Source organism: Homarus americanus, unplaced genomic scaffold (genome assembly GCF_018991925.1).
Source record: "Homarus americanus isolate GMGI-L3 unplaced genomic scaffold, GMGI_Hamer_2.0 scaffold11794, whole genome shotgun sequence".
NCBI classification, from domain to species: Eukaryota; Metazoa; Arthropoda; class Malacostraca; order Decapoda; family Nephropidae; genus Homarus; species Homarus americanus.
In genome coordinates, this window is record NW_024739301.1 from 922,293 (window position 1) to 949,662 (window position 27,370).

General features: G+C 38.7%; 1 protein-coding gene across 3 annotated transcripts; it reads right to left on the bottom strand.

Moving 5' to 3' along the window:
• Window positions 1-27,041, bottom strand: LOC121874492. Of its 3 annotated transcripts, none has more exons than XM_042378632.1 (5): window positions 26,406-27,038; window positions 20,578-20,788; window positions 14,357-14,472; window positions 12,246-12,438; window positions 1-1,137 (listed from the first exon to the last, which is right to left on the bottom strand). In XM_042378632.1, the coding sequence occupies exons 1-5, from the start codon at window positions 26,474-26,476 to the stop codon at window positions 28-30; spliced, it is 1,701 nt and encodes a 566-aa protein (XP_042234566.1). In that variant the 5' UTR covers window positions 26,477-27,038; the 3' UTR covers window positions 1-27. The 3 variants fall into 3 exon arrangements, with proteins under 3 accessions (XP_042234566.1, XP_042234567.1, XP_042234568.1); XM_042378633.1 differs by lacking the exon at window positions 26,406-27,038 and adding an exon at window positions 20,893-21,008; XM_042378634.1 differs by lacking the exon at window positions 20,578-20,788 and having other exon boundaries at window positions 26,406-27,041.
• Window positions 27,042-27,370: the final 329 nt, after the last annotated feature.

The window sequence follows — 27,370 nt, forward strand, 5'->3', positions numbered from 1 at the left end:
TTTTATTTTTTTATAAATGTTGTTTTCTTAAAACGTACAGTTCTCTTGTTTTATGAACATATGTACTCTTTCTTTATTAAACCCGATGTCATCTTTGAGAAACACACACTTTTGTCCCTTCATATATCCGCCATTTTCGTCCTTCACAATCAAATTATTTTCTTTTGTAATAAATATTTTCTCTTCATCTACACATGACACAGGACCGTCAACATCAACATAAACATCTTCTTCGTCATCTACAAACATGTCCTTTTCCTTTTTTATAAATAGCGTATCTTTATCACTACCAAATACATCCTTTTCCTCCTTTATAAACACACAGTTCTCCTCCCGTACAAGAACATCTTCCTCCTCCATCACATAAACAGTTTCTCCAACATTGCCATCACTCAGAGAACCTCCACTGTTCCCACTGCCGTCACCCTCAGACACATCTCTATTTAACAAATTATCATCTTGTTCCATATGGTCTGGGGCTGTACTGTACAGCCATTCATGTCTGAAATGATTATTTGCACTTTTACCAGCATAAGCATGGTCCCTCTTTATGAAGTAACTCCCTGGTGAAATTCGCATATTTTTCTCACTATTGTCCTCATCACCATCGTCAAATTGAATGCTACAGTGTTTTACTGGGTTATTGCCAGCAAGTATCAAGTTTGGCACTGTGTCAAGAAGGGCATTTATATTATATGATGTGAAATCAAGTTTTCGAACCGCTCTTGAGTTAACTCTCCTTCTTATGGGTACACTGGGATGTCTTTCAATAAACTTTTTGAACCACGCAGTGTCACATAATCCATCGAAATCCCAAACTGGATTATGGATAATTTTATTAAATTTTACTGCAAACTCGTATATAAACCTTCGAACTTCTTTCTTATTCAACCCATCAAAAATTTGATCAGCCTCCATTAAACATTTCACTAACTCTATTTCTTGTTCATCAGTAAAAACACACGCTGGGTCTTTGAGAAACTGAGGAGCAGGTCCACAGGTAGAGGTCTGGAGCTGTTGCTTTTTCTCTCCATTGTCTTCATCTATCTTTTCAAGTGAATTATGAGAATCCATTCCTCTTTCAGCCACTCCAACTCTCTGTAGATTCCCTTCAGGCTTTTGTGATCCAGCATTGTTCTGTAAAGAAATAAGTGCAATGAAACAACTTTTATCTCATCTATTTATCCATTGTCTTCACTTATCCCCATACAGGTATTTGCATTTTTGTATAGAGCAGATCAAAGTTTACAAACACATCAGGAACAGGAGAGAGTAACAGAAGACAGGTATCAAAAGTAAAAGGGAAATAAGCCAAACACACATATTTCCTCAACTTACATATGCAGTACATTATTCTTTAATATCAAGCACAGTAATTACATAAATGAGATACACTGTATAGCAGGGGTGGGCAAAGTGCGGCCCGCAGGCCACATTTGGCCCGCCAAATTATTTCTGTGGCCCGCCACTGCATTTGGCAATCAGAAAAAAAAATTCTTATTAATTACAGAAAGGACAATTTTGGAAGTTGGGTGGACATAGCAGCAATACTGGCTCGTCGCTGTTAACCTGTGGCCCGCGAAGTGTGCCACCATTCATGAAGTGGCCCTCCATCAAAAATAATTGCCCACCCCTGCTGTATAGCCACTAAAATGTTATATTAATCCACCCTTGCCTTGACTGATAGTTTTTGAAAATGCCTATCAGTCTGTGCACATGAAGTCATCAAGAGTACCATCAAAATGCCTCAGTCCCCCAGTGTGTCACAGTACAGTCTAAGGGTTACAACTCTGAAAAACACTGAAGCAAAATTTGATTTGTCAAACTCATTATATAATTTTTTTATAATATATACCGGTACTCACTAAGTTTGGTTAGTTTCCATTGCTATTTATTCAAGTTATCAAGTTACACAAGACTGGGCACACGTGCGTGCACACACACACACACAGACAAGTCAAGGGTTGGCGTGTGTTCAGCAGTGGGTATTAACATGGTTTATCAAATCCTAAAGGCTTCTCTACTGAGCAAAAATAAAAAATAAAAATGAGGTAATTGTACTTAATACTAACCAGCTCTGTAACACCTAATTCATTCACTGCTGCTTCATAGTATTGTTAGTTCATTCTTTGCATTTATTTCCTTTAAAAATTATATTACAGTAGTAAATTCTCTACTTTCACTAACTTTAATACTCTATACTGTAATATATTTGTCTAATCCCATTTGTTTGATATTTTTGTACAGTATTTCTATCAAACAAGTGACATTCTTCTTATACAAAGGACCGTAACAACAGTTTTACGCCAGCCTGTGTTCCGTGAGTTACTTCATGTGATAAATAGCATGACTTCAATTCTGGCAAAAAAAATTGATTCACTTTTCACTCATGAGGTTCATACAGTCATATGTGAAACAACAGGTTTTACTTATCCTTTGGCTTATCTTTAGCTTTCTGATCTTAGAGTGTCTGTAATTTATGTTTAATATGTTTATTATATGATACAGTACTGTAATCCAAGCTTGAATGTACACTAATGCTATTGCTGAAAGGTCTCATAGGCTTTTGGCTATCTGTAGTAGAATTCAATTCTATAATTGCCCTCTCATTGCCCATACATGATTAGGAGTCCAGCAAAATATAAGTAATGTAACTTATATTTTGATGTAACTTTCACTTAACAATTTTGGGAGCTTACAGAGTTAATGGGTGAGAAAGTAAATCATATTCTAGTACAGTGGTTTTATAACTCTCTGAACTTATATAGGTGCCATATGGTTAATCTCTTGTGATATTGTAGTCAGTTGAGCAGCAAAGATAGAAGCTTTAAGAGGTTAACTCCCTCTACTTATTTTTACTTGGAATACTAAAACTAATCCTACACTTTGGGGTGATTATCAGTCATCTGTGTCAAGTGTGGTTCAATTTTCATGAATTTAACTGTCATAAAAAGTCACATTGTAGTCATGTTGGCATAATTTTATTATTACTATTACTGTATTCATTAACTCCTTAAATTTTCTGTATCTGTTGTTTCCCATGTGTGTGTCTGTTTTTTATTTCATTCACATTTCTATCTGATCTATCTAAAACTTTAAGATTTTTAAACCAAAATGTTTAAAAAATATAGAGGTCAAACATATTCATTAGGTACATAATTCTTTTAAAAATATGCTATCACATCAGATGGATTCTGGTACCTGTACTGTACTGTACTGTATGCCGGTGAGCTTAAAGAAGTAATTTAAGCTTCTGTGCACATTCCTATTTCCACGTAATTTACTGAGTCAATGTTTAAAATAAAAAATTATGACAATGAATGAACTTGCAGTAGCTGGTTTATTTCTGTTCACAGTTACCGTACTCTACTTCTTAATGTTGTGTATCTGATGTGACTATAATAACAGTCCTCTGCCCTCTGGCTCTGTTAACTTGTGGGGTCACAGATTTGTTCATTTTATAAATATTCTTTACTTCTAACATTCTATCACCAAACATGGTTTCTTGTAAGCATTAATACTCATCATCATCATTATTTTATGGCTATTTTCCACACTTTTGTGAGTTAGCCGTGACTACCTGATGGCAGCTTTCCATGCTGCACAGTCTTCTGCAGCCTCGCTCATCAATTTATTAATTCTGAATATCAATTCTCCTCACACCATTCTTGGCCTACCACTGGCTCTCCTCCCCTCCATGTTTAGACTCGTGCACCTCTTGACATAGTTGGTATCCTCCATTCTCTTCACATGCCCAAACCATCTCGGCCGACCTTTATGCAGAACATTGCCAATACCCTATACAAATCTCAATACAATACCCAGCTGCCCTCTTCGCTCTGAACAGGGTTTCCAATCTTTCAGTCTCACATTACGCATCCACCTCACCATTTTCATTTCAACATCCTCAAGCCTGCAAGTCATTCTCTTTAACCCCTTATGTACAGGGTCCTCTCTGAGCTGAATAAAGTCATCTGGCATTAGCCAAATAAAATATTAAAAGTGGCATCCCTGTATAGCACAGTTCATCAATGATGTCACAGTTGTAGGCAGAGCTTCTGGGCAAACACATGGTAGTGGCATGGAGGACAAACAAAGCGCTGTTTACCTGTTAATCTCGTTAATAAATTCAAGTACTGTAACCACTGCTACAATTATTATCTTACTCAATAAAAGACATAGAACAAAATACACTAAAACATAACAGCTGTCAGCATATGAACTATATACTGTATTTCTATTGAGACTTTTGGCACATACTGGAACTGTAATCCTAATGTTTGTCCCATGTTCCAACGTTGCCGCGCTGTAGCCATGTTGTCTCGAATCTATTTTTAGTAACATAGGCAAATGATGTACTGTATTGTGCTATTCAAGGAGCTAACCACCCATGTTTTACTGCCATACATCATCACACTTCTCACAACAGGTGTAAACATCTTTCCTTTCAAATGAAAGTAATGATAAAGGCAGCAATCCCTAAACTTCCTCCACTCACTTTTGACTTTTGTAACTAAGAATGTTTCAGCACCCCCACCAGCACTGATCATGTCTGTAACATCCTTCACCTTCAGTCTGCTATCTACCTCACTGCACCACAACTACTGTGTACCCACCTTCCACACTCATTGCACATTAATGAGTTGCTGCACAGGGCCATTTTCCACTTTCTACCAAGGGTCCTTCACCCACACCACTAATCAGTACTTTTATTTTTGCCACATTCACTTTCAACCTCTTTCTTACTATCACCAGAATTATCAGCATCTATTTTACTTCTCTCTCTTTTCACTCATGATATTATAATGTAAGGTATAACTATGTGGTCATAATATAAAATACTCTACTGTACAGTACACTGTAAACACAGTCAACTTTGACCACATCCCATGTACAACTACCAAGACAAAAACAAAGGAAGGACAGTAAGTGAGTGACTGTGTGATGGTGGACATGTTCATGGCGGGTCCAATGTACTCATCATCCAACATCCATATGTAACATCAAACAATTATTACTACAGTACCACAAAAGGTGCACATCATTGAATGTATGTACTTCCACTGAAGTTGTCCAAAGTTGTAATGGTTTACAATCACTGATTTTCTCTTCCATTCCAATAAATTTATCTAATTCTTTCCACCATTCTCAACCTGTTCAAAACTTCTATATTTTAGTCTATTTCCTGTTATACTCTGAATGTTTCCCATGAGAAAATTGCACTAGAAGATATCTGAAGGCTTCATTGTGTACAGGTATAGTAATAGCACTAATAATGATGCTGTACACAAGATATACAGGTATAACAAAAAACATTTTATAGATAAACAGCCATCAAATACTATATTGTAAGTTAAATACTTACCAGTGCATTTGGTCAGAGCTTGTGTAACACTGACCATGGTCTGCTGTTGCTCTTAACACGACTCTACTCTTCTTACATCATGGCAACAGTGGGAAACAACCAATATCAACATGACGCTCACCTGCCTCCACCTGTCTTATGACCTGCATTTTTGCATCCATACTGATGCTTTTCCTTGATTGTTCGTCCACATTACCAACATTACCACTTGTAGATCTTTTTCTGATATTTAGGGTAAAAAACAAGTTAAAGAATTATCACCATGGTGGACTAAATACAGTATATGTGGGTGAGCAGCATTCAAAACTGACTGGCAAAGTAGCTACAAACATACTTCCCTCTCATTGGTTGATCACTTCAATTAGAGAAAAGGGGAGTGTGCTGTACAGTGTGTGGTCCCATGCAAAACTTCTAAACCGTTTTTTTTTTACATTTTAATGTTTTTGAACCGTAAAATTTTCCGAGAACAATAATCTTTACAGTGAAAAAGCATTCTAGGAGGCAGTTTTTTTTTACCCCTTCATTACAGGATCCCACTTTTATTATTTTATTTGACTAGCACCAGATAATTTCATTCAGCACAGAGACAAACAATCAGTTAAGAGGTATGCCTGTACAGTGGTCCCTCGGTTAACGAGCGCCTCGGTTAACGAGTTACCTTCCATAAGTTTCTTAACTTCGGCTAATGAGCAATCCCTCAATTAACGAGTTTCTTAGGAGCCGACCTCAACATGTTTTCGCTTGCATTTGGCGGTCCACCTGTTGTAGTATTAGTCCGCCAATACAGTAATCGGTTCTAGGGCTTATATTCCTTACCATTTTAGTAAATATCAAGAAGTTTATACTATTCAATAATTTTAAAAGTTTAATATTAAATTTTTTAGTAATTTCAATAATTATTGAACATAATTGAAGGTAAAGAAACTAGTTTTATGCACGCCATCCAGCCTGGCAACACACCAAACAGGCGCCAGTCTCTCTGTCTTTTCAGTGGAGGTAATATCTTGCTTGAGACTCTCTTCAACTAAATGCTTTTTTTCTGTTTGCAAGCAAATTATTGGTAATTTTGAAATTTATTTTACATATTGACAATATATATATAATGCAGTGCAGTGTTGATTTAAAGAAAATAGTCTTGAATTACACCAAAAGAACTAAAATTTTATGGGTGAAATGGCACCATGGGGTGACTTCTCTTCCACCCCAATGCCTTCTCTTCTTCCTTCTCCACCCCCATTCTAATTCCCATCATCATCATCATCATCCAGGAGCCTTCTACATACACACCTCAAAGTAAGTGTCGGTACTTTTCTACCTTTTTTGTTGAATTTAGGCAATTTTCGGTAAGCTGGAACCAATTACCCCAAAACCCATTGAAACAATGGTTTCGGTTAACGAGCAACCATCTAGAATGGATTGTGCTTGTTAACCGAGGGACCACTGTACAGTAAACCCCCTCAACAAGTAACTCCTGAATGCCAGCTAGTCACAGTAAAGGACATCTTTTTGTTCAGCATCATTAACAGACTCAATCAGTAAGATCCAGTAATGGGAACACTCTAGTTTTGACCACATGGTCATGGTGAGCTAAAACTTGTGCAGCTGATCACCCAAACTGACCAAATCCCTTGGGAGGGTAGTCACTGCACGTGATTAGTGGACTGGAAGATACCGTGCTGTGATTGGTTGAGGGCTCCTGTATTTACTTGCCCCACTTGAGTTTGAATAAAGCTATTCAGTTTTCTTACACCACAGTGTATTTGTCAGCATGAAGCATCATTCTTAAGTCCTTTTACTGTACTATATTTTATATGGAATACTGTAGTGTTGAAATCAAGTGATTATGCCTAAAGTTATTACACTGAAGCTTGAAATTTGTTTTTAAGTTTGAAAAAGGTGCCTTTGTGTCAGTCATTATAGTAGAAAATGATGATACAGTAATGACTAATTCATTACCTCTGTATTCCTAGCACTGGAGGAGAGGGCATCACCTGTGTCAGGTCAGCATAAAAATGTGTCACTACTGAAGCCCCATAATTATGGCAAGGTGTGGGTAGGCAGGTATTGTTGGATTACCTCAGGGAGTTGTGACTAAGCCTTGGCAGTTGTTCCCACCCTGTGAGTTGCTGTTAGGAAGAACATCCAGCCATAAAACTTTGCTTCAACATGACTGATAGCAACAGGTCACCAGAGCTGTGGTGCCCATCCCCTGATCTCTGCTGCATTTTCTGGGTTGTTTGTGGGTTTGTAGTGGCAAGTGGAGGAGGGGGACATCCCATTCTAGTTTTGCCCAATAGCTGCCATAAAATAATAGAGGCTAACCAACACAAGCATGGAAAATGGCCACAAAAAATGATGATGATGAGAGTGTTCACTATTATATAAGATGTACATTTTGGTGGTCAGGAATGAAGTATGAAATACCTCTTGTATCATTTTATGAATAAAATAGTGAAAAAGAGGAAATCCTCCCAATTAGGTACAGGGCTTACACAAATTAGTCTGGTATTGGGAGGGTTTACTATATTCATGTATTCCTTTAAAACTTCAGGGTTTGTTTGTTTTGTAAATGCTGTTGTTCGTTATTCAGGGTTGTTCTGCAGTACATGAACTCCACTCCAATACTGTAATCAGAATCTAAACATTCAAAATTTTAGCTAAATGGTGCTTGTGTTCCCAATTATCAATATTCTGTTTTCCATGAGCAGTCATAGCCCTGTCATCAACATTTATCCCATTCTGAAATCGAAGTAGATGGCTCCTTGCATTTCCCATTTATGTCTGTGGGTTTCCTCTTTTCTGCCCATATAAATAGCACCCCACAGCCATCCAAATGATTGTGATGGAAGCAGTGGTGGTAAGAGGAAGCAGGATACACCTATCACCATGGAAGAGAATATTGAAATTCTACATAAATTAGATGAAGACAGGTCACTAAGTAACCTATGGGAATGTTATGGTGCTAGTAACATAACTTTACATAATATCATTAGTAAGAAGTAATGTGAAAGATGTTAATAATCTGTACTATACTGAGCGATTGACGTAGACATTGTGAAACAGTCCTGCTCAAAACTAGGTTACCTGACCTTGATTACCTTGTTTTGAGTTGTCTAAGTAACACCTCAGTGAGGCATACCTGTTTGTAGACCACTTTTGTCTGGAAGTATCACTGACAATAATCCTAAAATATCTGTATTACAGTACAGTATTTTAGGTTAGAGTGACTGTCTCTTTCAGAATTTGATTTTCATTAAAATACTCATATTAACAGCACTTTCCTGAATCTGGGTAATGGTTTTCTTTGAAGTTGGGGTAAATATTGTACAGGTAAATCCTTTTTATGTACAGTTTTCAGTGATAATCTCCATTGCACTTTCTTTAAGCTACTGTACTACAATTTCTATTACATACAATATTGTTGGTTTGGAATTAATTCTCTTATAATTATCTTTTTGCCACCAGAAGACATCCATGATGATATTTCATTACTTCCAAAGTCACTTTAACCAATTTTTGTTCTTCAGAATTTTCTTCGATTCTTCCCATAAGTTATTTCACAGATGAGGCGTTTTGTCTATAAAATTTTATTTTATTTCTTATTCCCATTCCTGTTTCTTTAATGTGAGTCTTTGTCCCTGAGATTTAAAGAGTTTTTATCTCAAGTTCACCATCACAACAATGAACCACTTCCATCAACACTCTGCTTGTATTTTACTTTAAATTTTAAACATTCAATTTGATTTTCTTATCCTCTATGTAATATCTACCTTTGGCCTCTTAATAACCCAAGCAAGCAAGTTAAAACACTGATATTGACCAACATAATTATGATTTGCAAATGTTCAAAGATTTCTTTAGATTTGTCTTCATTTTCTTCACAAAAAACTTCGTACAGTATATATCTCTGGCTGCCTCAGAGAAATGGATAACCAATTAATGTACAGGTGTCCCTCTCTTAATGAACAGGTTAGGTTCTTTGAAAACCATTCATTAAGTGAATTTTTGTATCTTGAAATACAGAACAAAGGAGAAAATAGGGTTCAGTTCCCCTACAACAAGAAAGCCCCAATATTATACCCCCAAAACATGAAATCAGTTCACAAACAACAAAAAACCTACCCAACAAATTAAAAAGAGAACCCAGTTACTGTAATTTAGTACCTAACACATTAAAAACATTAATAGAATACTATATACTGTAGATGAAAATATACAACTAAAACCATTAAGGAAACGCTAAATGAGAGTTTAACACAACCGCCATTTCCGTAAGATGCAGCCAAGTGGCCTCAAAGCTTACCATGACAACTCAACCCAGCTGAAATGCTCCCCATTCAGCATGCTAACTCTCACACACAAAGAAATATTTATTCCTTATGGTTTTGACTTTATGATTGTTATTTCTTTCACATTTTGCACATTATATATAAAGCATTGTGCGTGCATATAACCGAGTGGAAAAAAGTGAAGAAAGTTAAGTTTATCTACCCGAAATTACAAGGTGAATAATAATCATAACATAGCTCACACCTCAGCGTGGTAGCAAGAGTACTGTGAATTCAAACAATAAATTGAATGGCGTGAGCGATTACCTTAGGGAGGGCAGTCTTGGTTCAACACAACGAATGGGAAATGACAGAATGAAAGATACGGACTGGGGGTTGTTTTGATCATTGAGCGAGATTACATCTCCGCCCATGTCTCCAAGATGACTGCCCCAGCTGACAGCCCAGGGACACGTGAATTTTAATTTTTGCTGGGACCCACATTTTTATAAGTGGGAAAAGCTTTCTTTATATAAAAAATATGTGTTAAATTTCAGAAATTCACATAAACCAATTTTCCAATCTCAAACGTTCGTTAAGAGATGGATACCTGTATACAGTACATGACTGAGGCACCCTGTAGGAAAGAAACTGAACCAAAAGTGAACGTTCACAAATGGCTCCACGTTCAAGGTGCCATGAACCATCTTCATAGTGAGCCAACAATCACACATGAAAGAATAACATTAAGTGTTTTAGTCCATGTAATCTGTGACTCTAAAGGTCATCAAACACAGTTTTAATTCAATTCTTGCTTTAACTGGGAGTCAGTGTAGAAATAGAGTAGTAGGAGTTTTGGGTGGAGGTGAATGGATAAACCTAGTTACACTGTTCAGGACAGACAGGACCTTCTTCAATGGATAATTTGGCAGCCCAACTCACAATCAGATAAGGTTACAAATTCTGGACACAACCAATACTGTACATTTACAAGCATCTACAGGATGTCCATCCAAAAGCATAAAAAATATCCTGAGTGATATCTGCAAATCTTTACAGGCAAGTTAAGTCAAAATGAAAACCTAAATTTCTAACAAAGTCAAGGAGATGCAGCTGTGTACCTCCCAAACCCAGCCAACCAAATTCATCAACTCCTTGATGATGATAAATTGAGATTTACTGTCAAAAAGCTTTAGTTTTCTCCTTGTTCTACACATTTTTGTTGGACAAAAGAGATGTTGTCCTCTATATCGTTTGTTCATTATTAGCACATAAGTTGCATATCCTCGACACATAAGTGATACTCAATATTATGTGCCTTCAATAAAGAGACAATTATAAACAATACTGGACCCAGGACTGTTCACTATGGTACTCCAAACTGCAGATGGACAGGTTCAGGTGGTGATCCTCAAGCTACACTACACTGGAAATGATGTAATAGATAAAACTGAAGTAAAGATGCAGCAAACTCTTATATGACCAGATCATTGTATCAGGAGGAAGAGTGAGGACTTCCCACAGCAGATTTTAGTCACCAGATTATATAAATTTTAGATAAGGATGTTTCTGTCGAGTAAATCTTTCTACAGGATGTTATCTTATTCAGTACTGTCTCACAAGCAGGAAATTAAAAAAATAACCTTATATTTCTGTTTATTGTAAAATAGCATAAATAATTAAGTCCCAAAGACATGAAGAGTTATATAATACAGCAATGAGAAATAACTACATGCATATCCTGAGATGACTCACTAGGCTGAGGCAGGAGAGGTGAGGACCACTGTGCCAAGTTGAAGAGTTTATCACTCAGTTATCTATCATTTCCTCTTGTGATAGTCAGTGCTTACCAATACAAAATAAATCCCCAAGACTTTTTATGACTTCATCCAGATCATAAATTTATTGAATTATTCATTAGGAATTTATTGATTGTCTGATAATCCTGAAAAAGAACTAGAGGTACTTTCTAATGTGGATTGCCAATGCTGGCTATCATCTGCCTGGGTCATAATGATGCTGCCTCTAACTCAATTCTTATTTTACCATTACAAATTGATGACTCAGGAATATTAAGAGCTTTTTGGTTCTTTTATGCAATTCAGTGTACAAATGATACTCTATGAGTGCTATAATACTGTATGTAAAGAGTAAAAAAGAAGAAATGGACAGACTCAGTGGTTTCTAGACCCTAACCATTATTTTCTCAACACACAACCAGCTCAGGAATATAACACTGCATGAAACTGAGGATTTGTTGTACTGTATCTCAAAAGCTTTAAAGTATGAACAAATTAATTCAGTATAAGTATATCATCTGTTTTGGTTTTTCATTTTTAAAGCTTAAAATGAAGTACTGCACAGTACTGTACTGTAATTACTGTACATAGTACAGGGGGGCCCCAAGTTTGCGGATTTTTACTTCACAGTTCTCGGCTATTCGCGGATGACACCCTGGATGTACCCAAGAATGTCTGTGGGCTTTCATTTTTAAATCAAAGCACGGTGAAAAAGTGTACAGTACAGTACATATATATATTAATTTCCTATAACTGGAAGTAGTTAGCAGAAACAAAGAAAATTAATTTCTGGAAATCTGAAACTATACTCACATTGGCAAGGTATGGAGGAAAGTCAAACACTGAAGGTACAGCACCCTCTCGTAAGCGCACAATCTCATCTGTGTTGTCTAGGTCTGCCTCAGTAAAGTGGTCGCTACACAAGAAGCTCTGCCGATTTGGAATGAAATCTCTCTTCATTGCTTGCAGCCACTTTCTTAAAAGAGGAGGATCTGACACAGGAAACCTGATGGAAATATATTAAAATATTAAGTTGGTTAATCTAAAATAGAGAGAAAGAAAAAAAAAAGATATACGGTATTCTCAAAATAACTATTTTGCCTTTTATTGAGAGCTACTGAAAATGACAATACTGTACATATTCCTTCATTCAAATTAGATCTTATCCCTAAAATTACTTGTTTTAGCAACATGCCCAAAACTCCCAGCTGTAATGGCCCCTGTCTCATCAACAGAAGTATTATATACACCTAGACCCCGACTTACGACTACGTGGACTTACGACCGTCGGGACTTACGACCGTCGGGACTTACGACCGCCTCAGATATAGATAAAAAAAAAAATTTTTTTTAAATGACACACGCATTTTCTATACCGAAACGTTTCCAGTTAATGTAGTCTCCATGTATAATTAGAAAATTATGGGGGCCCCATGTGCATTCAGCTGACTACATTAAAGGTTAAGTGGTCAGTCACACTGTATCCATTCCTTATTATTTATTACTTTCACTGTACTGTATCCATTCATCATTATTCATTACTTTTACTGTACTGTATTTCATTGTAGATTTTTTATTAAAAGAAAATTTTTTTTTTTTATCTATGTCGGACTTACGACCATGTCGGACTTACGACCTGGATTTGGGTCCCTAACCCCGTCGTAAGTCGGGGTCTAGGTGTAAATGGGTTATTTACATCTGATTTATATTCAGATTAACCCCCTTAACTTTCCACTGGCTATGAGGTGATAAGGTGTGCCCACGGGAAGCTGCGTCATACTATGCTGAGTAAAGGCATAAGTAGCCGGCTCTCTGGCCACCTAAAGCGAGCAGTAGTTTGATATCCTTGACTAGAGGAAGACGTTATTTGAGAGCCGCTGTGGATGGCTCCGTCTTCCTTCGAGGGGGAACGACGTACCTATTCCGTTCTCCCTCGATGGGTCATTACTCAAAGTCACTCACACCAACTAATAACGAACGGACGTTGATTCACGTTTATATATTCATAAACGCTGTCCCTTTCTCATCACATTCATAAATAGTGGAACTTACGGTTGATCTACACTCAGGAATTATATAAACATAATACTTTTCTAATAAAACAAGAAACTTCAATTGGGTTTCATTACTAAAGCCCAATATAGTATATGTGAACCAACCTGGTTAATTGGGAATTAACCAACCGGTTCACAGCAAGAACCAGTCATATTCATTTTTATATTTTGACACTAAAATTTAAACTAATCCATTCAATCTATAGACAGTTATTGAGCAGACTTGTTGTGGTAGTAACACTCTTTCCCACCACCAACAGCACTCCCCCCCCCCACAACACACCATGAACAGTCACTATATGGCTGGCATACACACAACAACTGCATACACTGTGTCACCTTGGGAATCACTTAACTTCACACCAACACCAGGCTACCTCATTCTACACACCTCACTTGTGACCATATAACTCCCAGTGTAACGTTACTTCTCTTCACACCTCTACAGTATGCAAACCCTAAACACATTCCTCCATGAGGCATTTAACAACTAGGATGCTTCCTGCCACATAAAACAATCCAGTGAAGTACATGACCTCCTGCTAGGCTCTCATTCAACTTGGATGCCCCGCCATATGAGTTACCGTATGTCACTAAGGCCTGTGTGTGGTACTGTACATGAGGAAGAATGAAGCTGATCTAAGGTAAATTGGGTTATTTAACAGTAAGTGAATGCTTTAATACCTTGAAAAGCATTATTTTTTATATAAAACTTATTTGGGGGAGCTGTAAACTTATCTGATCTACATAAATATACATATTTTCCTTATGAATGAAACTTTGCCAACTTTAAAAATTTACAAGGACCACTGTAGACCCCCACTCTACTTTCAAAGGTGTGAAGAGGCAAATAACTTGCTTACCACTTACCTATGTATACTCCTTGCTGGTTTTTCAGGATATCTGGCATTCTGGTCTACCTTTTTCTCTTTTCTATTTTTACACCCAATTGCTGCACATGATGGCATCCTGGCAGCAAAAAGACTCTGAAATTCAATGCACTTATTACAAATTAAGCACCATTAACTGAAAAGTATTATTGTAATTTCACAATAGTGATTGCAAGAAATAGTGATCAACAATATGTCTGGGCAATGGAGAAAATATTTTTAAGAAATGGTTGTGAAAAAATGAGACTGGATCTGGGTATCTATGGTATACATGGTAACAGAAAGGAAGTGACAGTTTAAAAATAAGAAAAAATAGAGGGATCTCATGAATACAGTATATGCACCAAGGCTTGCATAGTAAACTTCTCAGCTATGTGTAACTGGAGGCAATCCATAGATCACTCAACTCCCTCTTAACAAACATTGCTTAATACTGTACTGTAAAAAGTTTGAAGGCTACAGTCTTGCCCTTAAGTCATGATAGGTAGGCAAGCTATAAAGCAACACAGCAAATTTTTTCCATTGCACAAATCGCACCTCATATGAGAAAGACGTAACTACATTTGCAGCAACATCCTCATACCTCCAGACTAACTCCAAGGATATCCCAAGGGAGTAAGAGGAATCAACATCACTCTTCACTAGCCTCAAAAGAACAGTAATACAGTAAACCCTCGATAATTCGGCATTTGATAACTAGGAATTTCATATAACTCGGCATGGATATGGTCTTGGAATGTATCAGTATAACTCGGGAAATGCAGATATATGTCAAATTATCTGGGAAAATCTCGTCATACCTGGCCATCTGCATCACCTACCATGCCTCTGTGTTACCTACCATGCCTTTGTGTTACCTACCATACCTCTGTGTCACCTACCATGGATCTGTGTCACATACTATGATACTTCATTCTTCACCTGCAGTGCTGGTAATTGTTACTCTTTTACATTTAGCAATTACTGTACATGTACTGTACACATATCCGGTCAGACTGTAGCAGCTACCACTGGATCTCGCCGCTGTCTACAGCTGGCAAGATTATCCCCCGAATCCTCCAAAACAGACTTCTTCCTGAGGAGGAAAACTTCCTCCCAAAATCTCAATGTGACTTTAGACCATCATGTGGCACCACTGACATGATCTTTGCTGCCCGCCAGATACAGGAAAAGTGCAGAGAACAAGAGTCGTGACCTATACATGGCTAACATCAACCTAACCAAGGTCTTTGACTCGGTCAACAGGGAAGTCCTCTGGTGGACCCTCAGCCATTTTGGCTGCCCACCAAAATTCATCGCCATTGTGAGGTAACTCCACAATGACATGAACAGCAGTGTCCCTGCACAATGGCACCCATTCTGAGCTCTTCCTCATCCAAACGGGGGTTAAACAAGTGTGCGTACTGGCACCAACTCTCTCTTCCATTTTCTTGGCTGTCTTCCTTAATCGTGCCAGCGCAAATTTAGCCGGCGGGATGTACATCCGGTACAGGATGAAGGATCTTTTCAACATAAGATGACTCCAGGTAGGAACATAGGTGTCAGCAGCCTCCATTACTGAACTTCAATTTGCAGACAACCTCACCCTTGTCGCTCACACTGTACGCGACCTACAGGAGATCCTGAACACCTAAACAGATGCGATGCACACTTCGGCCTTGGGGTGAATGTACGTAAGACTCAGATTCTCTTTCAGCTTGCCCCTGGTTCAGCCACACCTCGACCATCCATTCAGCTTAACGGTACTGCCCTTACTAATGTTACCCACTTTTGGTATCTCAACTCCCACCTGTCCACCACCGCGGACATCGATAAAGAGATTCAGCATCGGATCAGATGTGCATCTCAAGCCTTTGGTAGACTCCGAAACCGTGTCTTCAGCTGTAGGGAGCTGAAATCATCTACAAAGTTACACATATATCGAGCAGTGGTCCTCCCCAACCTGCTATATGGCAGTGAGACATGGGTTACATACAGGAGGCACCTCAAGGCACTTGAAAACATTGACTAATGTAGCCTACGCTCCATCCTCCAAGTTCGCTGGGAAGACAAGAGAACAAATGCCAGTATTCTTGCTGACACCAACTGTAGGATCATCGAGGCTACCATTATCCATGAACAACTACGCTGGACTGGCCATGTTACCTGCATGGACGACAGTAGACTGCCAAAGCAGCTACTTTACAGTCATCTAACAAATAGTAAATGAAATACTTAAGAGGAGGAGCACCATACAAGAAGGTGTCAATACTTTCAAGTTAGCCTGACTGCATAACGAGGCAAACAAGCGCCAACGACGGAAAGACGCTGTCACCGCCCCTCCCACACTTGATGTAGCCCCCCCACATGTGCAGCTTCTGTGATCGACCCTGCCGGTCCCATATCGGCCTCTTTAGTCACCTCAGAACTTACCAACCTAGGTGACATCCTTAATAACTCATATCATTATATCACAGCTGGATGATCATCATACTCGATTACGAGTGACAGCAAAGTTGTAGTAGTAAGTAAATGGTTCAAATTTTTTTTATTTATTTATTTATTTTTTGTGTAAGAGGGGGGAAGTGCCTCGATAAGTCGGAATTTGGGATAACTCGACAAGGCCAGAGCCCCATATGTGCCAAGTTATTGAGAGTTTACTGTATGTATGATTCATCAGTTGAGAAATGCGGAGGCTTCTAACTTGTCATATCTTTGCTAATGATAAGATACACACACCAAACTCAAACTTGCTTACCAACTCCTGTATAAAACATACAGTACTGTAATGTACATCAGAAGTAAAGTGGATTAATTTTATAGATGCAACAAAATATTAAGTAAATAAAAGAAAATAACAAACAACAATTATTTCTATGAAAACTATGTCAGGCTAAGGTAATATTTTACTAGATTTTAACCCAACAAAGTAAAAGTATTGACTTGTATTTCAAAGTACAGTACAGTACAACATCAACTATACAGTACTCTGTCAAATGCAGTGTACCGTATAGGTGAATTGCATTTGTAAATCACTGAAAAAATGTGCTTAAGCAAATGAGATCCCCTGAGCTACATCTGAGATTTACTTCCCACACATACTTATGACTAACTGTATCAATATTACCTAAATGTTTATTGCAAATTACAGTACTTGTGTCTGCAGCCTTTCCCTCATAAAACTTATGGAAAATAATATAAAGGCATCCCCTAAGTTACAGAATTCCCCCCTTATGGATTTTGAAATTTAGACCATAATTTTGGATTAGGGTAAAGTAAAATGTTAGTGTTTTGTTCATTTATTATCATGTTACATCATGAATGACTCATTGTAGGTGGTTAAAAACATATATATGCTCGTATCACATTTTTGGGCCGCAAACTAAGAGGGGTGTGGTTATCTATGCTAGGCAAGACCTTAGAGCCAGTCAGGTGAGGGCACAGGGAGAGGATGTTTTTTTTAAGAACCAAGTGGTTTAAAATTAAATTAAAGGGGAGAGACTTACTTATTGCCGGGCGTATCTACAGATCCCCAAACTGTAGCTTATTAAACCAAAGGAACTTAAGAGCCTTAATAAACAACGCAGCGATGCTCAACCTAGCCACCTCCTTATCATGGGGGACTTAAACTATGGCGACATCAACTGGAGAAATGAGTCCACGCTACTCTTTTTGTAAAAACTCTGAGATAATTTTCTGTTCCAACATGTTAAGGACCTGAAGCATTACAGAGGAGAGCAAACACCCAAGCCACTGGACATCATCAGGACAAACGAGGAGGGTATGGTGGCCAAGCTGGAACACCTAATACCCGTTGGCACCAGCCACCATGTAATGTTGTCCTTCAGATTTAACTGTTACTTGGTTCACGACAAAACCAGATCCAGGTGCAAATATTACAAAGGAAATTATGACGGGATGAGGGGTATCCACTGGCCTGACTCACTGAGGCATAAGAATGCAGACACTATTCTGAATATCATAGCCAGTTAAGTGAACCATTTGATCAAGAAATATATACCCAAGACAAAACCCAGTGTCTCCAGGAATATACAAGGAAACCGCTACATATGAACTATGCAGCGGTCGACAAAGTTAATAAGAAAACTCAGAAATTCAAGGCATGGGTGAGGTCAAACGATGAGCAGGAAAGTAGGATGTATGCAAGATCCAGGAACCAAGCAAAGTCAGAGTGTAGAAGGGCTGAAAAGGAGTTTCAGGGGCTGATTGCAAGTGAGGTCAAGTCAAACTCAAAGGCGTTTTACTACTATGCAAAGTCAAAATTAATAATGCGAGTAAGAATATTGGACCTGAGGCTTGAAGATGGTAGTTACGCAGATTCTGACCAGGACAAAGCGGAATCATTGAAGTTTCTTTTCCTCGCTGTTCACAAGAGAGGATGAGAACAATGTTCTTGCATTCGACATAGTGCTGGTAGAAAGGCAATAATAAATATTCGTCAAAGCTAAAGGTTCATAAGAGTCCCGGCCCTAACATGGTGCATCCCAGAGTGCTAAGGGTTGGGTAAAGAGCTTGCTGAGCCCTTGAAGATCTTGCTCTGTAAATGCCTGGATGAGCGAAAGGTCCCCAGTGATTGGAAAATGGTTTATGCGAGTCCTATTTTCAAGAAGGGTGATTGTCACTCCACAAATAGCTATAGACCAGTGATCCTGACCAGCATAATATGTAAAGCTCTTGAGAGCATTATAAGAAATGCCATGACGGAACATATACTACAAAACAACCTTGTAAAGGACTACCAACACGGTTTTATGTCGGGATGCTCCTGCTTAGCACAATTACTCAGGGTACTGGATGTTTGGACCCAAATTCAAAAACAGGGTGCTAATATCGACAATATATAACTAGATTTTGCCAAGGCTTTCGACAGTGTACCCCATGAAAGGCTGAAGATTAAACTAAAAGTGTATGGGATTCGGGAATGGACACACTGTTGCTTGTTTGCTTCATAAATGACAAGCCAGAAGCTGTACATTCCTCCATACAAATGTTTGTGGACAATGCCAAGCTATTTATGGAAATTAAGAACCAAGCACACTGTGAAGAGTTGCAGAAGGATCTCTGTGAGCTTCAAGAATGGTCGATGAAATGACCGCAAAGATTCAATGCCACGAAGTGTAAGAGGATGCACCCGGACAGGCGGACATACCAACGGTAGGGAGGCATATCATATGTCCCATTGGGACAAAGAAACTGAATTGAAAGTGAATGCAAAAAGGACCAAGGTGTGTATGTTGACAATGAACTGAAGTTCTTGGGCTATTGTAAGAAGGTGAACAAAGCAACTAAATTATTAGGTCATATAAGAAGGTCGTTCAGATATCTAGACGGTCCGTCCCTCATAATGGTCTTCAAGAGCAAGGTGCTTCCCCGCCTGGAGTACTGTCACCCCGTCTGGTCCCCAAGATATGCTAGGGACTGTCAGTTGATTGAAAATATCCAAAGGAAGGCCACCAGACTGGTGCCTGCACTTCGGCACCTCAACTACCCCGAGAGATTAGAGCACCTCCAACTGCCTAACTTATACTACTATAGACGAGCAAGAAAGACCTATCACTTATGTTACTTGTACATCATTTGTAAATCAAGAGACCCATTCCCCAATTATGTAATTGTATATTTTCAGCCTTCCGGCTGCCAAGCTTTCAATAAACCGTTTATTATTATTATTATTATTATTATTAATTGAGGTGCATAAAAATCTCAAAGGGCACTACTCAGTCAAGTGTCCTTACCTGGAGCTGGCGGATGCTAACCCCACAAGGGGTCACAGCTCAAGGTTGAAGAAGCCGCAAGTCCAGAAAACTGTGAAAGCAAACTTTTTCGGAGTGAGAATTGTGAACTTGTGGGACAACCTGCCAGAGTGTTCTAATGGCACCGAGTGTGAGCTCTTTGAAGAGCAGACTTAACCAGCACTGGAGCAGGTTTAGATACATTCAGGAGCCAGTGCATGCCCAGTACTTGCCAACAGTGTGTGACAGGAGACGTGAATGATCGCCCAAGCAGCTAACAAGCTGAACAGTGGTGAAGAGAAGAAAAAAAGAAAAGTATATGGGAAAAATGGCTTCGCGATGTGGAAAGAGTTTTCAGAATGGAACCCTTCCATAACCCAGGGGATGCCTGTACTGTATAAAGTGAGCAAATTATAGATTCTCCCTCATTTATATCGACTACTACAGAAGAACTTTAGTGATTTTTTACCTTCTGAATGTGGTCTGAAAAGTCAAATATTGTCGGCACTGCATTAAATCTTAGCTTAGTTAGCTTAGGGCGATATCTTGGGTCTCTCCCTTCAAAACAGTCAGGAGTGAAGTGTGCTGAGCATATCAAGGATGTTGGTGAAGGCTGCCAATTTGTTCTCTTAATGTTTTTCAGCCACTCCTTTAGCAGCTCAGGTCTATCAAAGGGAAACCTGTGTGGTGCAACAAGAAAAAAGAAAGTAAGATTTTGGTTCAACCAAATGTGTAGTATTGTTTTAACATCAGTAGTTACAGTTATGAAAGTATATTGGATCACCTGAAGAATTGTCATTGCAGAAGGGGCCGTGATGCAGATTCTTCAGGTGGACACTCTGGGGTGATGATGATTCTTCAGGTGGACACTCTGGGGTGATGATTCTTCAGGTGGACACTTTGGGATGATGATTCTTCAGGTGGACACTCTGGGGTGATGATTCTTCAGGTGGACACTGGGGTGATGATTCTTCAGGTGGACACTGGGGTGATGATTCTTCAGGTGGACACTCTGGGGTGATGATTCTTCAGGTGGACACTCTGGGGTGATGATACTTCAGGTGGACACTCTGGGGTGACAATACTTCAGGTGGACACTCTGGGGTGAAAGCGATACTTCAGGTGGACACTCTGGGGTGAAGCGATGCTTCCGGAGTGGACGCCTGGGGTGGCGTGCTTCGGGTGGACCTCTGGAGATGACCCGATACTTCAGGTGGACACTCTGGGGTGGCGATACTTCAGGTGGACACTCTGGGGTGACAATACTTCAGGTGGACACTCTGGGGTGGCGATACTTCCAGGTGTGGACACTCTGGGGTGACGTCACTTCAGGTGGACACTCTGGGGTGACGATACTTCAGGTGCTGGACACTCTGGGGTGACAATGCTTCAGGTGGACACTCTGGGGTGACAATACTTCCTTGGTGGACACTCTGGGGTGACAATACTTCAGGTGGACACTCTGGGGTGAGCAATACTTCAGGTGGACACTCTGGGGGTAGCAAATACTTCAGGTGGACACTCTGGGGGTGATACTTCAGGTGGACACTCTGGGGATGAAGCCAATCATCAGAGTGGACCTTCTAGAATGAAACGATACTTCAGGTGGACACTCTGGGGTGACCATCTTCAGGTATTAGACACTCTGGGGTGACAATGCTTCAGGTAAACCTCTAGAGATGACAAATACTTCAAATGGTTACTCTGGGGTGACAATACTTCAGGTGGACACTCTGGGGTTACAATACTTCAGGTGGATACTCTGGGGTGACAATACTTCAGGTGGATACTCTGGGGTGACAATACTTCAGGTGGACACTCTGGGGTTACAATACTTCAGGTGGATACTCTGGGGTGACAATACTTCAGGTGGATACTCTGGGGTGACAATACTTCAGGTGGACACTCTGGGGTGACAATACTTCAGGTGGATACTCTGGGGTGACGATACTTCAGGTGATCCAAAGCATGATTCATGGAGTGTGTACCTTCAGCATTTATGTTATCTTAATACGTGTTATTTTTATGATATACCATACAGTATAGATCTGACCTAACACAAGAGTATCCCATTATGCCATCAAATTGAGGAATTAATGCAAGTGTAAATGAAATTGAGAAATACTGTACAGTACTGTAAATAGTGTATATGAAGTGGATAAAATGAAATTGAGCTGCCGATTTAGTCTGAGCTTGTAATGGTATATATACAGTACGGTGTATATGTGATGTCTCACTGTTACGTCAGTTGGTCAAACAAATGCAGCTGGTAATTATTAAGTACGGTACATATCTCATGGAATTATCATGTAATTAATTACCTTTTATAGTAAGATACTGTTACACTTATGAAAAATATGAAAATACTGTAAACGTGTTGAGTAAATGTTGCTTGTGCCACAATGAATAAATTTCATCTTAACTATTACTGAATAAACCTACAAGAAAAACAAGAGATTCTAAACTTAGTATTAACATTTTGCCCAAATATAAAACACTGCCCTCATGTTCTATACTTTACACCGGAAACAGTAACACGGTATCACAACTAAACAAACAATTTGAGGAAATACTTCTTATTTCATGAAAAGCCGAAATGGTTTCACAACTAAGCCTTTGGTCAATGTTGCCAGTACTGCACTCAATGCCTGCACCTCCCAATTGTAAATTTAGGTAGCATTTTGATGTTCGGTGGGCCAGTTAAGCCTAACATGAAACACCATCCCTATAACAACCCCTGTATACCTAACGATAATTTCTGAGAACAGCACTACCACCAGAAGAAGTTGTTCGATTTTGTTTACTTTTTCACAGATGTTCTTATCATTATGGTAAGTATTTCAAAAGAGGCAACAACTTTTTATTTTAATTATAAGTATTTTTAGTTTTCTCTATTAACAATCATCAATCACCTGTAGAATGTACTGGGCAAGACATGAAGGATGATGAAAATTGCAGGGTAAAACAGGGTGAAAAAATGATCGTATGACACTAAAATGATGTCTTGACATGCTTTGTATGTGAAGAATATAATTATTTACTGGGTTAATATTGACGACTGACCCATGCATGGGTTATTTGTTTTACTGTTTATTTTCTTACTTTATTTTCATCATTGAGTTCCGATATCATAATCATTTCTTGTGCAAATGCTTCATTTTGTAGATAATTAGGTGCCCAGGCGCACACTACTTTGTTTTCCCAGCGGTACTTCGGTCTTGTTCTTTGCTGAGCTAGCTTCTCATTCCCAAGCCAGTTTCATTTTCAGCAAGGCATGTGAAGGTTGTTGCCGGTCTTGTGCTACAATTCTAGTGCTTATAAAGGAACTTGGCTTGAAAGTGCCAAGATTAAACCCAGTATTGTACTGTACAGTACTTTAATTTATAAACATCTTTCTAAGAAAATACTTTTCACAGCAATACTGTGAAATTGAACTGGCTCTGTGTGCAGAGTATGTTGTATATGACGTATTTCAAAACAATCCACTGCCCGGGCTTGATCAAAGCTGATGAAGGCGGCTGCTCTCACATCCACAAAAAAACGTAAAATTATACCATATCACAGTAAGTTCTTTCTGTTTAATATACCGTGGATCCGTAAGGAAGTTATGTAAGGTTAGGTAGGTTTGTTTGGTTAGGTTGGTAAGGTCTGTTTTTTGGTGTACCTCCAACTCGGTCCATTTTAAATAACCAACTCGACCCACACATTACTAACTCGGCCCACCTTGCACGCTTCAAACAAGTAGCTAACTAGAGGTTCAGGAATGAGCTTGAGATATGTTTTATATCTCTTTTGGTTCACTGAAATACGATGAGTGAATGAGTGAATACCAAGGGTTCAATCGATATGAAGGACAATTTTTATGAGTTTACATTAGTAGAACTTGAACAATGAACCATGATTCACATTCGTGATTCTCCAGGTGATTTCGAATTGGGTTTGAAATTATTGCTTCTAGCAATTTGCCCGCAAATGATGTTAAACTGATTGGACAGTAGTTAGAGGATAGTGATCTATCTCCCTTCTTGAAAACTGGTATCACATTCGTTATCTTCCAGAATTCTGGTACTACACCCGTTTGTAATGACATGTTGAACAAATTTGCAAAGGGCAGACTAAATTCTTCCTTACATTCCTTTAATACTCTGGCAAATATCGCATCAGGACCTGGTGACTTATTAGGATTTATCTTGTCTATTTGCTTACTAACATCATTACTAGTCACTACTATCTCGCTTAATCTATTTTCTTCACTATCCCTGTATATAGTTGGTGCCTCGGGTATGATGTTTAAATTTTGGGTGGTGAAATTTTTTGAAAAATACCTGTTCAGATGATTGTTCATTTCTCTGTCGTTACCAGTTAGCTCGCCGATATTGGTCCAATCTTGTCTCATGTTTTAGTTTGATACAATTGAAAGAATCCCTTGGGGTTTAACTTCGCCTCCCTTGCTACCTTCAGTTCATTATTCCTCTTTGATTTTCTTATCTAGGTCTTAACCCTACTGGCCAATACTTTACAATAATCTCGGAGGTAAACTTCACCACGATTTATTCTCAAACCTATAGCCTTCCTTTGGCCAGTAATATTCTTCAAATAATTATTTGTCCATTTGGGGTCATTGTTAGTTCACCCGAGTTTTCTGTTTGGTATACAGTATTCTGCCTTTGTACATTAAGTAACTCATTATTTAAATTCTCGTGGAACTCGTCAATCTCAGATCTCATGATCAGGTCATCCTCAACCGTCATATTTTGTGAGGGTGTCATTGTCAGGTCTCCAGGTAAAGTGATCTTAATTGTGAACTAAAAATAAAATAAAATTTTTATATACCTGTATATGAAAAAAAAGGATCACCTCTTCCACATATGTACATTAATATACAAATAAGATAGAATGAAAAGATAAATAATAACAAATCAATTTCCCCCCTTTATAATCTATGCTGCTTTTTATCATTGTACTTTTATCATTCATGCAAAAATGTGTCAACTTTTACTTTTTAGTCCAAGTTCGTTAACCTAAGTGGTCTGAGTTGGTTAACAGAGATGGTCCGAGTTGGATGTGGGCCGAGTTGGCAATGGGCCGAGTTGGACTGTAACCTGTTTTCATACCCACTAAGGTTAGGTTAGGTTTAATTTAGAAATAACCACTTTTTAACACATTTGCACAAATTACAAGTGTCCACTATAAAAAAACAGTGAAATTGTGGTATTTTTTAAATCGTTTTCTATGAAAAGTCTGCCGCGGGTCAGTCGTCAATAATTACCATTTACCATAAACACACCTCCAAAAATCCTGCTGAATCACCGCATTTCATCTATTTGTTTACAACCAACCCTCTCACTCTGAGCATAATTTCACGTCCACAAAAAACATAAAATTACACTATAAAGCTTCAACAAAGTTACTTTTATTGGTACCAGATATCAATATAGCGGTAAATGTGTAGAAGAGGGTGACCACCAGAAGGAATTGTCCGAATTAGTTGAAATTTTTTCTACACACTAATTGTTAAACACAAAAATGGAAACGATAATGCACAGAACCTTATAGAACCTGACAATCTTTTAATTTACTCTATCCCGCTTCACAATTCTCCTCCCGGCACCATTTTTGTTGTTTTCCTCGCCGAATCCCTGTTCAAGAGATATTTCCTGAATGATGGTGAACACTTCCACGTATGCCTCCTCACCATTGCTGATTTATGTCAACCTCAATATTAAGGTAAGTTGTTTAACACATAAATTAACACGATAATGCATAGAACCTAATAGAACCTGACCTAACATACCCACCCTAGGGGTATGTTAGGTCAGGTAGTGCTGTTCTCAGACATTACCCACCAAACTTACCCAAATGTTTCCTGTCATGTTGTATTTATTTTGTGTAAGGTTAGTTACTCATATAGCTGTGAAGTGTTAATTCTGTACCTAACTTCACCCAACACATCTGGTCTTGTTCCACTAATTCATTAGTGAAATATTTTACGTGTACAAAAACTAGTTACTCATTTGGCTATGAAATAATAATCTATTGTATTGGAAAAATAAAAACTTAATAACATTTAATTACCTCAAACTGACACATCCTTTGGCAGGTGTTGAACTAAGTATCATTATCATCATTGACCCCATCACTGTCCTCTAGTTCACAAACCATACATGACCATAGTTGTCACTCGGTAATTACTGATATTGTACCTCCTTAGTTAATGATGTTCCAGGACCTCGTTTACTTATTTTTTTTCTCCTAGGAAAAAATTTTAGTTAAGCTTTTAAGCTTAGCCTTACTCACCTGTGAAACGATATTCCAGTCCCCTTTTTCTGACGAATTCTACAGTTATAAGCAACACAAGTTGCAGGCATCACTCCGTCTTCACCTCGCCTGGCCTTTGATGACTCTAATAAAGATGGCGATGATGCTTCAAGATGGTAGGCGGGGCGACCGTGGCGCCATCACTCACAGTCCATTAACGCTAACACACTACACACGTCTTGTTTCCCAAGTGTTAGACGCCCCTTTTTTACCTTCTCAGTGTCTAGGTCTCTTCAACACACAAGTGTCACCTTCCTAACGCCTGGCTCAGCCCCTCACACCAACCATTGTTTACACCCGATGGTTAATGGACACCAAAACATTGCGGTGTTCATCTTGTCAAATATAATTGTACAGTGAGGAATCTGTTTTATTTATCTAATTTTCCTTCAACTGGAATCTTTAGTTTTATGGGAAATGTCACATGTACTTGGACTGGTAATCCAGTTAGTTTCAGGTAGCTTATTTCTCCCCGAAGGCACACCTTGGTAGAGGCCCAGGGCGGTCCGACTAATTACCCAAATGTAGCCGCAATGAAGACAAATAATGGTCCTACATGAATAAATCGGACTGCCAATCACTGCCAAAGTAAAGCACCACCTTCTACGATACTCAGTGAGGAACTGATGTAAATGATGGGCTGAACCTTAACTTTAAAGAAAGCAGACATACCCTGGATTTAGAGCATGTTGACTGAACAAGCTCTGTGTATATTTAAACCTGCACCAAATTTTTCTCATTTTGAACTGGCAATATGATGTGAAGGATTTATTGGGTTCATAAAGTGATCCATGGGGTGGCATGGTAACCAATATGCCTCCCACTATGAGTATATTACACGATCCACCTAGTCTTAAGGCTTGACTATAAACAAGGGATGATTCGTAATTACAATAAAGTAGTTGTAGAGTTTCTTTGCACACACAGTACAGTACATACAGCAT

Coding starts and splice junctions, on each gene's coding strand:
- LOC121874492 (XM_042378632.1), bottom strand. CDS start 26,476: ATGCCTGCAACTTGTGTTGCTTATAACTGTAGAATTCGTCAGAAAAAG. Junction 20,789..26,405: donor ACTGGAATATCGTTTCACAG/GTGAGTAAGGCT, acceptor TGCACCACACAG/GTTTCCCTTTGATAGACCTG. Junction 12,439..14,356: donor CCAGCAAGGAGTATACATAG/GTAAGTGGTAAG, acceptor TATTTCCATCAG/GTTTCCTGTGTCAGATCCTC.